Raw genomic sequence first — 14,348 nt, 5'->3', positions numbered from 1 at the left:
GATGTTTATACACACATGCACAGCAGCAAAATAAACTCCAGCAGCTGCACCAGATGCAGACAGCAGCACCTTAGTCCAACAAGGAGGGTTCATCCCCCATTGCTATCAGTGGTGATCAGCATAGGAATACGAGCTTTCAGATCCCATCCCTCCCTTTTCCCTCTCTCGGTATCAAGATGCCAATATCATACTCTGATGAGGTTTTATAGACATATCTTGGTGCTTCCCCACATTTTCTCCCAGCACAGGTCACACTGTGGAAGTAACCACACGTCCTTCACTCCGCCTGAAACTCTCCAGCTCCCCAAAACAGACCAGCAACTGTTGCCTTTTGCACAGCCCAGCACCAGTTTCTCCCTTCTATTTGGATCCATCCATTTTTTCTGGACAGCAGATGCCTTGGTACGGGACATGGCACTATACTTAGCACCCATGAGGCCGCAGCTCCTGTACTGTATTCAGTTTTGAGACTCTCACTACAAGAAAGACACTGAGATTCTGGAGTGTGTCCAGTGAAGGGCAATGAGCTGGGAAGGGTCTGGAGCACAAATCTGATGGGGAACAGCTGAGGTAGCTGGGATTATTCAGTCTGGAGAAGAAGAGGCTCAAGAGAGACATCACTCTCTGTACAACTGCCTGAAAGGAGGTGGTGGCAAGATGGGGGTCAGCTTCTGCTCCCAGGTAACAGCAGTAGCATGAGAGGGAATGGTCATAAGTTGCACCAATGGAGGTTCAGGTTGGATATTAGGAAGAGCTTTGTCTCAGAATGAATGGTGCTGCACTGGCACAGCTGCCCAGGGAGCTGGTGCAGTCACCATCCCTGGAGGCATTGAAGGACTGCGGAGATGTGGCACTGAGGGACGTGGTCAGTGGGCATGGTGGGGTGGGGTGGTGATCTCAGAGATCTTCTCAACCTTAATAGTGCTTTGATTCCACACCATCGCCCTGTGTCCACACACAGAGAACCACAGTGCTCAGCGTGACACCAGTACAAACAGGCCAGGCCTTGTTCAAACCTACCAGAATAGATGGGAGCCAGGTCTGGCAGGATCTGGCGGGAGATGTTAAATCCCTTTATGAGAAAATGCCATATTTAGAAAGGGGATCACAGTGCTGGCTTCCCTGGGCAATGCCCTCTGATTGCCAGATGAAAGGACTCATGTAAGTACTAAGTAGTATTAATAGCCACAGGCACAATATATACACACACACGCACACACACACACGAGATTCATCCAGTCAAACAAAACCTAAGTTATTTCCAATTGCAACATTTGTATAATGCCATTGACACTCAACTGCTGATAAGCTGGACACACTTAAGGAATTTTAATAAGCCTTTGAAAAGGTTTAACTGATGTGAATTAAGCCCCAAGATAATTTAGACACACAGCTATCATTCTTTAGTTGAAAATAATAGATCTTGAACTGAAACACCACATCACATGCCCCAGTGTGCCAAGTAATGTTATTTGTCACCAGCAGCATCTGGGGCGGAAGAACACGATTCTGGAGCAGACTGCAGCCAGCTCAAGGTGTGCAGGAGCCCTGTGAGAGTCCACACACCTGGGGGACCTCTCCCACTTCACAAGATTGGGATTGTTAATTGACATTAAGTGTCAGGTTTCTACCAGGCTGCCATTAACTGAAGTGCCTTACTCATCACAGGTCAGTGTGGAAAGGACTGCTAATGTTGGCTACAAGCCACAGAAATAGCTATGCTCTCTTGCAGGGATAGCATTAAAATCTTCAATTAGAGTTTAATTAACACAGAAGGTTGTGTTGTTTTTTTTCCCTCTCCTTTCCTGGAAAGGAGCACTCTATATTTACTGTTCGTTTCAGTCATTTCGCTTTCCTGGCAATGTCTCTTAAAGCCTGTTATCATCTGTGGACTATTCTAACAGACATCATTTAATGCACATTTGACAAGGTGGTAAGACCAGACACTCTCACTGAGATACGTAAATGAGAACATCCACACATCTTCATAGAAATTAATTAATGCACAGTAATGAGAGGAAAAAAATTCCCACTTGTATTATCTCACTGCCTACACAAAGCTGCTTACAGTTAGGATTGTGGAAGATGAGGAGCTCAGTCTGGGCCCAAGTCTGCTATTGCCCAAGGTCCTGGCACGAAGACAAAGCTATTTTAAATGAACTGGCAGATAAAGACAACTTCTCCCTCCCTCCCACTCTCCCCTCCAGCCCTCTTCTTTTTTTTTGGTTGGTTTTGAATAAGCAGGCAGACCACTGGCACAGACAGCCCCTAAGTGATGGCCAAAGTTGCCCCTCAGCTCTGTGCATTAAGCTACTTGCACTTTTGCTTCAGCTATTTCCAAATATCTTCTCTGACATTTAAACAAACCTGACTAACATTACGATCTTAATAGCATTTGCAATGTTATATCCAAATGAAAAGAAGCAGAAGAATAATGCTTTGAAGAACACAGCTCGGATTGGAATTCTCCATTTGTTTAAACCCAAGTACATAGCACAGTATCAGAGTACAGACAGGGATAAAGGAAGGCTCTTCTCCTGGAAGCATCAAGCATGTGCTATTATCAGGCACAGGATGGGAGGCCAACTGGATCAATAGGCTTACTCAATATAGAAAATCTTATCTCCATTTCAGACTAGCTAGCAATAATGTCAGCACCTAGATGCCACTGACAGAGTTATCTCAGATCAGGAGCAGCAATGACTGCTTGGAAGCAGGGTGACACCTACAAAAAGCCAATAACCCAAACAGAAATGTTTTACCCCACTGTCCTTTCTGAAGATAAAGGCAAACCAGTGCGGCTCTCTGCTCTGTGCGTGTTTATCAGGACTACACAACCAGGCTCTGCAGTAGCCTTGGATTTCAGTTTCAGACCTCTGTTCCCATTGGGACAACACAAGCAAAGAACTGTGGGTGCACAGAGCCCAGACCCCTGGAGGGGTCAGGTCCAAAAGCGTCCCTGCTGGCGATACGCGGCCATCACGCTGTTGAAAAGAAGAAAGCAAAAAGCTTTCATGTTGTTCTATATATATGTGGTTCTATCTATAGGGCCGGGTGTGCGCTGATCCCCGAGCAGACGTTCTCCCTGCCTGCCCTTTGGGCGCTTATCACGGCACGCAGGGACGCACGCAGCACTATCTCCAGGCCAGGCTCGCAGAGGCCGGGTGCCATTTTCCTTTCATGCAGAAAGCCACACCAGCACAGGGCAGAGCGCGTTGCAGGAGCGCGGCTCAGCCCCAGCATCGCGGCACCACACCAAGGTCAGCAGCGATAGCATCTGAGCGGTTCCACTGAGCGAGCTTAAAAATAAAAAGAAGCCCTAGCAGATGGATGAGGTCTGAGCGAGCCCTACGGCACGATTCACACAGCTGCAAAAACCTCAGGATTCACTTTGGCATCGGAGGCTCATGATAGACGCACACCCAGCATCGCTGCACCACGCATTATGGCCACTGATACCACGCTGGAAGCGTGCCCTTTTCCTCAGTGCCACCCAGGCACAGAGGGGTCAGAAAATTCTTGTCATGTGGAATCAATGGGAACAGTCAGTGGCTGAAGATGCAGCCAGGCCAAAAACAGTCAGCAATCCCAAACGCTGCAAGGTTATGATTGAGGCGTTCACCATTTACATCGTTGGACTAAAAGCATGATACCCAGAGTAAACCCCAAACCAGAGTCAAGTAAAAGCTGCTTTTTATGAAACATTCCATGGGGATAACATGTGGTGCTTTCATTTGCAACTGTGAAGGCCATGCATATGCTTTTGTAGAATTTGCTCTTTTTGTAATGATTGCACAGTGCCCAAAGCTGGGAGCTTGCTCCTAATGCTGCTCAGGAGGAGACCAATAGCCCCAGCTCATGGAGTACCCTGGCCTGGGAGGTGGGCACTGCCTTCTCTGCTATTTTGCAGAAGTGGGAAAAAAGGATTTGGATATACATCTTTCCTATGATGACTTGCTCTTTGTCAGAGCTTTGCTGCTGCACAGCACAGGGCCCTGGCTGCACGAAACCCATTTATAGGCAGTGCCAGAACTAAAAGGTAAGGAAGGAGCCTAGCAAGAGCTGCAATATCACTAAACTTACAACTGAGATGCAGGAATATGCATCCTCTAAAGAACTCAGTAGGTCACCGACAAGAAGAGGAAAAACAGGAAGGCAGGTTACCTCTTACAAGAAAAAGAGGTAAATAACTTTATTAAAGTAGCAAAAAAAGTGCATAAAGCAAAGAGACTTTTTGCAAATCCCTACATAGTTGCTTGCCTGGCAGGCTGGGAATTGTCACCTTGGATATTCAGAGTGTGCTGGGCAACTAGAAAAACAGTATATAAGAAGCAAACATGGGAACTCTGCCTTCAGCACCTGTGAACATTTTAAGTTTGATCATCTTTCTTATTTTCCTATAGTCAATAAATCCAGTAGCAATCATGTCTTAGAAAGATAACACTATCACCCACAGATCCCATTACTGCTCAATAAGCATGCCTTGAAACATACTCAAATGAGAAAAATTGAATGACATCGTGAGCTGCTGCGTTAGAGAAGTAAAAGTTATACTTCAACACAAAGTATGAACACAGGCTTTTTCCACCTCTTAAGCTGAACTTGTTTTTCAGCTGTTGCCAAAAATACCATTATTTGTACTACAAATGAGGACTGGATGCAATTGGGTAGAGATTGAGACCGTTCAGCCTTGAGAACAAAAGGGCCAGAGGGATCCCATCGATGCACAGGAACACCCAAAGGAAGGTGCAGAGAGCAGAGCCAGGCTCTTCGCTGTGGCACTCAGTGCTAGGTCAAGAGCAATGAGTGTGAGAATATAATGCTCCTCTGAACATCAGTACAGACTCCTTCATTGTGCAGGTGATGGAGCACTGAGAGGCTGCCCAGAGGACTCACAGATACTCCTTCCTGGAGACCTTTAGAAGCTGCCAGACATGGCTCCAGGTGGCCCTATTGGCACAGGGGCTAGACCTGTAACCTACAGAGGTGGCCCCAACCTCCACCACTCTGAGACCGTGAAACACAGACAACCAGGGAAACTGAGCAGCAGCAACTTTCCAGCCCTATTAAAGCTGCTTCTTGAAGATTAGCTCCTTTTCTCAAGGACTGTCCTCAAATACAGAACTGCATCAAACCATCTTCACCCAGAAGAAATCACTGGGGGTACCAAGCCCTTGCCCCCAGAGCAGAAGGAGCAGCCCATGCTGCAGCTGTCAACGTGTGCCAGCAGAGCAGAGCACCTCTGTGCCCAGCATCTGCTGCTTGCCTGGGGAGCTCCTTCCCCACTTTTGAGGAACAGAGGCACAAGACTCAGGCACCACTCCTGTGTGGAGCTCAGCCCACCTTACAGCAACACAGAATCACGAAGGGACCACATCTCATTAAAATATTTGCTTCAGATTTCCCTTCCGGTGGGATCACACCATCACAAATACTTTTAGCTGTTTTTCCCCCCTTCAAAAGAAGAGCCCAACATACTTGCAGACAAGCATGCACATGCCCCCTGGATATTCTCAGCCCCCAGAGATTCCAGCCTGGCTCACTCTGGACCACTTGGCATGCGATAGCAGCCACATGCATTTGGCAGAGACATTTTTAGAAACTTCCAAGCTATGAATTCACCCTTCCATTTTGGTAAAGCCAGTTATGTGGAAAGCATTTTGAAAGGGGAAGTTCAAATACACACTTCATTTCACCATAATTCTTAGAAAGGGAAAAAAGATTACGTTCCTCATTCATCTTTGCAGTTATCTTGCAACGTTCCTGTATTTGCTGATGCTATAACAAATGTCAAAGGCTTACAAATCAAATAAGTCCTCCCAGCACAGTTCCACTGTGCATTAAAATAATTTCCATTCATTTCCCTCAGGTTCACATTTAACCACTACCACTGTCTGCTTGCAACACGTTTATTAGTACTATTTCACCATGCCACGTGGTTAATTCTGTAATTAAACTCACTAACCAGCAAACTTCTAAAAACAAGTTACTTCTCAACCTGCCAAACCATCAGAACTGCCCAATCCTCAATTGCCCCAGCACAACCAATCACTACTGTCCTCCAAATGACTCCAACCCCTGCTGGGCTGGAAGCTGCACCTTTAATGAGGCTCATTAACACAGCTGTCTGATTGCTGCCAGCTGCCTGCCTCAGCCCCCCATACTGCAAGGACATTTCAGTCTCTTTTTAAGCTCATAGCAGTTACATGATCTTTGTTTCAAAGAAGTATTACTCTTAGAAGAAAAAAGTTTTTTTTTAGCTGTAACTGTTTGGAAATGAAATCCACCACTGAGCTTACAGTCACCACATCTGGCAGGTTCTGCCTGGGGAAAAGCTACGGTCCAGAGAGCACCAGGAGCACTACTGGTGGCATTCACTTATGTTGAACCACTGGCAGCAACTCTGTCACATCAGTACCTTCACGTATTAACAGCATGCCCAAGCACCAGCTCATCTGACACCAAAATTAATGCCTCTTAAAAGGGACTGAAGGTGAGTTGAGGCGTCCACGTTCACATAGCATCATACAAAGAAACCACAGCTCTGAAACCTTTTCCTTTCTTATTCCAGAGTTCCCCCCCCCCCGACTCCAGTTTCAGCAGCACTCCAACCCATGATCCCCAGGGAAGAAGGAAGCCTGTCCTCACCATCCACAGAGCTTCTGCTATGCTTTGCAGGGTAAGCTTACAGGGTCAAGTGCCTTGGTTAACACCATGCCTCTCAAATAAATTGCTGCAATGCCAGCTTTCTTTTACTTTCCACAGTACAACCAGAGGCAGCAAGGCCCTGAGACATCATCCTGTGACCATCAAGACCATCCACTGCCCAGAAGGCTGGAGGTACAAACAGAACCCTTCTTCAGACACAGGAGAGCCACACAAGGCTAACTTTCCCCAGTTACTGAATCAACATCACAAATAACAGACAACAAAAGCCTCCTACCACCACTCCCATTCCATTCCTGAGTAAAAACAAGGCACAAACACCTACCTTCAGGCCAGAAGAGAGGTCTGTAGCAGGATACCATACTGCAGACTGGAGGAATGATGTCAGAGCATCCCCAGCTGTGGGCAATATGTGCTGATTGCAGCACCAACCCACTCTGCTCCAGTACCAATCCCAGGTGCACACTGAGGCACCACTGATCCCACGTGCTGCAGATGATGTTTGCCCAGAACACCCCTCTTCCTTCAGAGGAGAAATAACTTTTAACTCACTACCTTCACTTTCTTTGTTTCCAGGACTGTGGCCCAGCAGGAGGCTGGATGCCCCTGGCTCCCTATGGAAGGAACAGATCAAGTACCAAATGCTGCCAAATCACCCCAGGGTCCTTGGTGAAGCTTCTTCTCCTCTCCCCCAAAAAGTCGTTGCCTTTGGCTTTTTTTTTTCCCCAATTATTTTGCTTGTCTCTATAGACAGTAAATTTAAAGTCAGTTTATGCAGGTAGTTATATTTACAAAAGGACTGGGGTTTTTCTAATGAAATCTGGATGTGACAGAAAATAAATGTCATGGGGGTCCTTAGCAGTTATTTTTTGTTCTCAGTGGGCTCCAGCAAGTCATGTCTGAAAGCTAAAATTTCAGCAATGCAAAAACAGAGAAAAGAACAAGATGCTCACTAATGCACTCAATTCCCCCAAACCGCTCCTTTGCAAAGCCTGGTGGTAGCAACCATCCCATCAAAACAGTGCACTCAAACTCAGCACCACGAGAAGGCTGCTTCTTTATTTCTAAGGTCCATCCATATTCTGATGGGAGCACGTAGCCAAGATAAAGCAAGTGAAACTTCCTGCAGGCAGTCACACTGCATTGCAACTTCCAGCACAGCTCTAGCATCTGCTTAGCGTCCCGGTATCTCAGAGATTAGCAACGACCTATTTTTGTATTGCATCCACACCAGGGAGGAAACAGTGAGGCAGCTGGGGACTGACTGCCTGCAGGTACTGCATCTCTGAGAGATCGGGCTGGAAAACACAGAACAGCACTGCTACAGCTGGCCTGCAAGTAGAAAATAGCAGAAAAAAGTTGCATAAAACTGCATTGCTCATCATTACTTGAGATGTATTTATATTCTAAATTATGTTTTAGTGTTATTTAAAGACTTTCCAAGGCTGGAGGACAGAGTCCACACTGCACACAGAGGTTTTTGCACACCTGTGCAAGAAGGACAAAGGGGTGAGAAGGTTCCATCCTGATGCTGGAGGCACTATGTACGAATGCGACACTGGATGGAACTGCTCCATTGCAGCCCCAACCCGTGGATGGCAGTGCTTTCCTTGCTTAGCAGTCTATTTGTCAGACTTGTTACAAAGCAAGGCTTTAATGTTACCAAAATACCCACATTTACTGACTTTTTGTTAACGGATCTTTCTTTAAACAGAGTAATTTGTCTTACCCAAATTGCAACATGGATATTTTCACTTTATTTCAATCTTTGCATCTCTGCATCTTTGGAGAGGCTATAAGGAAGGCTGCACTGAAATATGATGAATAAACGATAGAGAAAGAGCCACGAGCACCGTGCCTAGCCTGGCTGTCACAGGACGGAGTGCCAGAGCCAGAAAACGCTCACGGCTGACACGCAGCACTGCCCTCTATGGGATGTACTAGGCCTAGGGCAAAGGTTTCCAAATCCCTTTTATTGCATTAGGAAGAAAGGCTCAGACATTCTAACTCTTCATGCAGAGGCCCTAATTTTGACCTAGATAATAAAATCCAGCTTCTACTGTTCATGCCCATGAACACAACCTATTTTACTGTGTCCAGCACAGTGGTTAGGAATACTACAATCTACCACTCCTCACTTATTTAACTAAGCTTGAAGCAGCTGCTGGTGAAAGGGTGCACTGTACCACTGGTAAGACCTAGAAAAACCAGCACTACAGTGATAAGACAACCCAGTAGTCACCTATTCTCTCTGAACGTGCTATTGAGAGGTTATTGCCATACTTCTTAATAGCACTGCCTTTTAAAAGTTTACTTTTAGCAGCTACATTAAAGCAGTATTTAACCATTCCATGAGAACTCTGTAAAGAGAAAACCAATGTTACTGGTCAGCCCTGAAAAAGCAATGATCCCATTTCATTGGAGGAAGGTGACAGCGGTTTTAAGAATGCTGCAGTGCTCTTCTGGTACTACAAAGGGTGGTATGTTGGTGTTTATGTTACTGCATCAAATCAAACCCCAGCATGGGAGCACAAGAGATAGGAAAAGCAGTCACTGCAGAAGATTTTACTGAGAAAAGTACCAACTTTCAGAAAAATGTTCAAATGCAGAATTTGTCTGTGCTTTGCAAATCGAAACTGTTTCATGGAATCATACATAAAAGGAAAAAAGGCTCTGGATTTCAACAGGTTAACCACATCATTCTCCAACACTGCATGAATTAATAGTCAGAAATTAGGCTTCCGTTTTTGCTTTGGTCAGTCCTCCCATCACCAGGGAACAAAGCAAGTGTGCTACGCTCCTGGAAAAACCATCCCAGAAGCACCCACTGCTGCAAGCATAACTTCTCCATGGAAGTTATTTTGGCTCTTTCAATCCATTACACTTTGTTCTTAAACAAAACCCAGCTTACACAGATACAATAAATAGTTTATTCATGGAATGTATGTGTGTTTCTCCCTTCCACCCTTCCGCTTGTTTTCAGCACCCTGCACTTGGGTATCAATGCAGCTTCCACTTCAAGCCAAAGACAAAAGTAAATTTCATGGCAAAGTGAAGAAAGGATGAGGTAAGAGCAGCACCTCTGAGTGCACAGCTCCTCCAGTGCCTGTCTGGACACCAAACCCACAGGCAGATCAGAGCTTCTTCTCTCCACACCTCCATCCAACCACTTCTTCCCATCCTGTGATCGTTTAAGCTCTTCTTTGGCAGCTTCTTGTGAGCTCCATAGGGACACTGTGAAGTCACTCGAATGCTCTGTCAGCTATTGCAATATCCCTTTTCTAATAAGCCCAACAGTATTACACTATCCCTTTCTGATCTTTCATAGCAGTCCAGTTAAACTTCAGGATTTTACAAGAATGGGAAGAGTCTTTTTTTCAAAATATAAAGCACAGTGGCCAGAAATAAGGCAAGGGCGAGGAAGATGAGCAGCTTGTCAGTCAGCTCCCTGCGGTTGTACTTCGTTATCAGCTTTCGCCCCAGCTGAATCGTCCCAGACATGGACTTAAATTCTTCATTTGCTTCCAGGATGGTTCGTGAAGAATTGGCTGAAATGGACAAAAAAAAAAAAAAAAAAGAAAAAGATTGAGCTGGTTGTGTTTCAAATATACCTGTCATAGGATGTAAGCATGCAGCTTCTGGCAATACAGATAGTGCCCGTGAGATCCTTCTGGATCAAATTCATGGCTAAGGCAAACACACACTGTGCTCTTGCATAAGCATCCACAAATCCACAAATAGTCCTGATCTGACAGGGAAAGATGTAAAGCAAAATACAAGTAATGAACGGCTTACAGGCCCCTGGCCCCACTATTCAATCTTTAATTTTTAGGTTACAGACCAAATCCGGTTTTACGAACCAAGACAGTGCTACCTGAAAGCTCTCTGAAAGCAGAGTGAAATAAGAATGCTGCTAGAACCGTTGATTTAAGAGAAAGGAATCGCCATCACAGCCAGCATCAGCTCTAGCAGCAGCAGCAGCAGACAGTATGTGAACAAACCCAATGGACAAGCAAAACGTTTTGCCCAAGCCAGAGCAGTAAACCAGCATGAATCAACTGGGGTTAAAGAAAGAAAAAGCAGCACGGAACAGCATGAGCTTCGTTATTCTGTTTGAAAATTCTGAACGAATTGATGGTTATCCTTTCTGACAACAGTTCTTTTTATTTGTTCGTTTTTCTTCTCCAAAAGAGAAAATCAACTACAGAAGAAAAGGATATTAATCAGTCTTCATTAAAGACAGAATGTGAGAGTATGCCAAAACAGCAAGATGGAATATTGGTCCTTTCCAGCTTCGTTTTCCCTGAGAAAACAGCCAACTAACCAAGCAAATCCCTGAAACACAGCAGCCTTCCTTTCAAATTGCTGAAGGACAGAAAGCGAAAGTCCAGGAGTTCCCTTTCTCTTCCATAACAGACTGCACACAGAGCGAGTGCTGGTGTATCATTCCACACTGATTATTGAATAAAGAAGGCTCAAACTTCCTCTATGCTGCCTGCTTCATCAAAACAAGCGTAGTTGAAGTACTTCTGCAGCATTTTGCAAACCATTATGTCCAACCTTAAAGAGACATTTTGTCTAAGTGAAAACAGAAAACCTGCTGCTTCCATCGCTGATGACAAAGCAAAGCCTCCCAGCAGCATGCACGCACTGTAGGGCTTGCCCAGAAAAAAAGGAAATGGTTACTGCTGATTCAGAACCTGCAGCTGGGTTTTGTAAAGGATCTTTCCCTCGATAAACTCCAAGCGCTGCTCAGTTAGAAGCAGGGTGACAAAGTGTCTGCCAAACTGTCTTTTTAACGAGAGAAGAAACATGCTGCTTCTGTACGAACAAACTGTGCCCAGCTGCCATCCTCAGAGGGGGTCAGAAAACCCCCAGAGGAGGGCGAAAGCTGTGGCATTTATCCCAGGCTTTACACTGCTCTCTCTTCTGCTCAACAGCACAGCTAGTTAGAAGCCCAGGCAACAGAGAACCAAAAGGTTCATGAATCACCAATTTTGAGAGGTCACTTGATTTATCTTCTTAGGAGTCTAAGCCAAATAACTGAGAAAAATCTTGGTTTCACAGTTCATGATGCACTGTGGACAGAACAAGGGACCTTGGGGTTCAAGTCACTCAACTGCCTCATCTCTTAGTCATCCCAGCTGGAGAAGGGGTGAAAACAGCCTTCCTAGCCAGGCTGTTTCCTCTACATCTGAACTTGTACCTGTGCTCTTTTCTTCTCTGTTGCCAAATGCATGTCAGGACACATGCATTTGGCACAGCACAGAGTTACACCATACACACTGTTAGCATTGTGTGAACTCACACTGCTTTTAAAATTACTTTTATATAAAACTGAGTTCCTCAATGCGCCCCTTCCTCGTTATCCACAAACAAACATTAAACAAAAACTCCAGCAAAAAAACCTCATGCAATGTATATTATTATTTTCCATTTCTGTTCAAACGTTAGAGGAGTTCTGCTGACAATCCTCCAATTACCATCATAGCAAGTTCTCCTACAGCAATGTATATTTCCACTATGCTCTACATCACAACAGTTTGGCTCTCCTCACCCTAACAGAACAGCTGAAAGGTTCCTCAGTCACCCAACCCACACCCCAAACCCCAACCACATCTGTACCCAGGGTCTGCACAGTCTCCTCGCTCTGCTGGACTTGCTGTGACATCATCCTGCTGATGCTCATCAGGCTCTCTGTGATGTTACTTGCACTCTCTGCCAGACTTTCCTTCGTAGTCTTTCTGAAAAAGCAATAAGGGATAAAACAGTGTCTTTGGTACAGCAGGAATGTGCAGCTGTTTGATACAGAAGATACAACCAGGTTTTTCTGCACGAGAACTGGAGATCATCCTTGCTGAACTGCCAAAGAAAAATCACAAAATGCTGAAGTCATAACCCTTAACAACTGCAGCTCAGAGTCTCGCAGAGCTCATGTTGTGGCAGTCATTCAGCCATGATGGCACAACTTCATGAGGTGGCACTGATATAAACTACCACTTCATTATCTCAGCTATCCTCCCTGCTGCTCCACAACACCAAATTTACTAACTTCTCAATTCAGAAGTTATACTCATATTCACTTCTACTAAGGAAAACAACTTGCACAGTGATCCATTACATGTTTACAACCCTGACTGGAATTAATACAAAAGATGATCACAAAAATTATGAAGTCTATCACAACCTCATCTCTGCTTTGACATGCCAACACAAAAAAATTGGAATTATCACAATTCTTCGCAGCTTAAGCCTCCACAATAGACAACAGCACTCCTCTGAAATAAAAGCTATGTTCTGTGTACAATACAATCATTTCAAGAACATTACATCACTCCCATTTGTACTAGTGAGTATGGCCCACATCATTTAAGTCTCACATCGTTCAGAGGGGACACTTTAATACCTTTGTCTTAAGGAGTCTCTTCCCTGCAGCAGCTGATCTTTCTCAGAGTTGTCGATAGCAATTTTGCAAGCCAGATTTGCCTTTCTCCAAGCTGCCTGATTGCTGAAATCACAAGAGTACAATGTTGTAGTGTGATGGCAACACCCTGTAAGCAGCAACCACTTTCACAAAGCGGTCACCATAACTAAGATCCACATATGTACATAAACTTTGTCTGTATTATACCACAGTGACAATACATTGGTTTTTTTGTTTCTTCTCCTAAGTGTATCATTACAGGCTTAGTCACTCAAATGGACAGACCAGCTCAGAGAGCCAGGAGGCAGTAAGGAGATGGGAGCTCTTCTCTTTCTGTTCCTGATCACAGAATCATAAAATCACCTGAGTTGGAAGGGGCTGTTTAAAGGCCATCTGGTCCAACTCCCTTCAATGAACAGGGATACCCACAGCTCCATCAGTGCTCAGAGCCCCTCCAGCCTGACCCCGGGTGTCCGCTGGGATGGGGCACGGCCACCTCTGGGCAACCTGTGCCAAGATCTGCTCTTGGCCTTACTGAAAGCAGCACGATGTCACTGACCAGGTTTGCAAAACAGGATATGAAAGAGTGCCCTGAAAGCAGGTACCCCCGAGGACTGGGCACCTGCAGTGAGGTCTGAGCACGTACAAACAGCACGGCCTACCTGAGCATTTGCTTTTTATGGTTCTCCACTTCCTGCAGCAAGGCCTGTTTCTCCGACTCTTTATCTTGTTCCCTCGCCATCTGTTCCAGCTCCTTGGACAAAAAGCAGTAACGGGAAATCAGACGGACGGCCGCCACCTGCAGCTCCAAGGGAAGGGGCGCGAGGCGGCAGCGGCCCCGCGGGCAGCCCGGCTTTGCCGCAGGCAGCGCAACCCCACCTGGATGCGGCCGCGGAGGTGCCGGAATTTCTCCTTCACCGCAGCGTTCAGCTCCGTGAGGGCGCTGAGCGGCCCCGGGCAGTCCCGGATGTCCTGGAATACAACAGCCCGGTCAGCGCGGCACGAGGCCTTACGTGGCGGGCAGGGCAGGGCCGCGGGCGCCTCGCAGCCCCCGCCGGAGGGTTTCGCCGCCTCAGGGGGGTTCCGCGGGCGGCGCTACCTGCACGGCCGCCTTGATCTCCAGGTCGAACTTGACGATCTCCTGGTGGCACACCCGCACCGGCACGGAGCCGGTCGCCACCGCCGCCGCCGCCATCTTGGGAATGGAGCGGCAGGGCCTCGAGCGCCCCCTGCTGGCACCGCCCAGCGCCCCCCAGCC

General features: G+C 46.2%; 1 protein-coding gene across 1 annotated transcript; it reads right to left on the bottom strand.

Annotated features, from left to right (window-relative positions):
* Nucleotides 1-9,582: 9,582 nt before the first annotated feature.
* On the bottom strand, nt 9,583-14,285 carry BNIP1 (BCL2 interacting protein 1). Its single transcript, XM_042826281.1, has 6 exons — nt 14,190-14,285; nt 13,970-14,062; nt 13,753-13,844; nt 13,073-13,174; nt 12,292-12,410; nt 9,583-10,214 (listed from the first exon to the last, which is right to left on the bottom strand). The coding sequence occupies exons 1-6, from the start codon at nt 14,283-14,285 to the stop codon at nt 10,018-10,020; spliced, it is 699 nt and encodes a 232-aa protein (XP_042682215.1). The 3' UTR covers nt 9,583-10,017.
* Between the last annotated feature and the right edge of the window lie 63 nt (nt 14,286-14,348).

Source organism: Centrocercus urophasianus, unplaced genomic scaffold (assembly GCF_019232065.1).
Source record: "Centrocercus urophasianus isolate 14NV4802_14NV808 unplaced genomic scaffold, USGS_Curo_1.0 seq_26, whole genome shotgun sequence".
Classification (NCBI taxonomy): Eukaryota; Metazoa; Chordata; class Aves; order Galliformes; family Phasianidae; genus Centrocercus; species Centrocercus urophasianus.
Note: the sequence above shows the minus strand (reverse complement) of the source record. Positions and strands in the feature narration are given on the sequence as shown.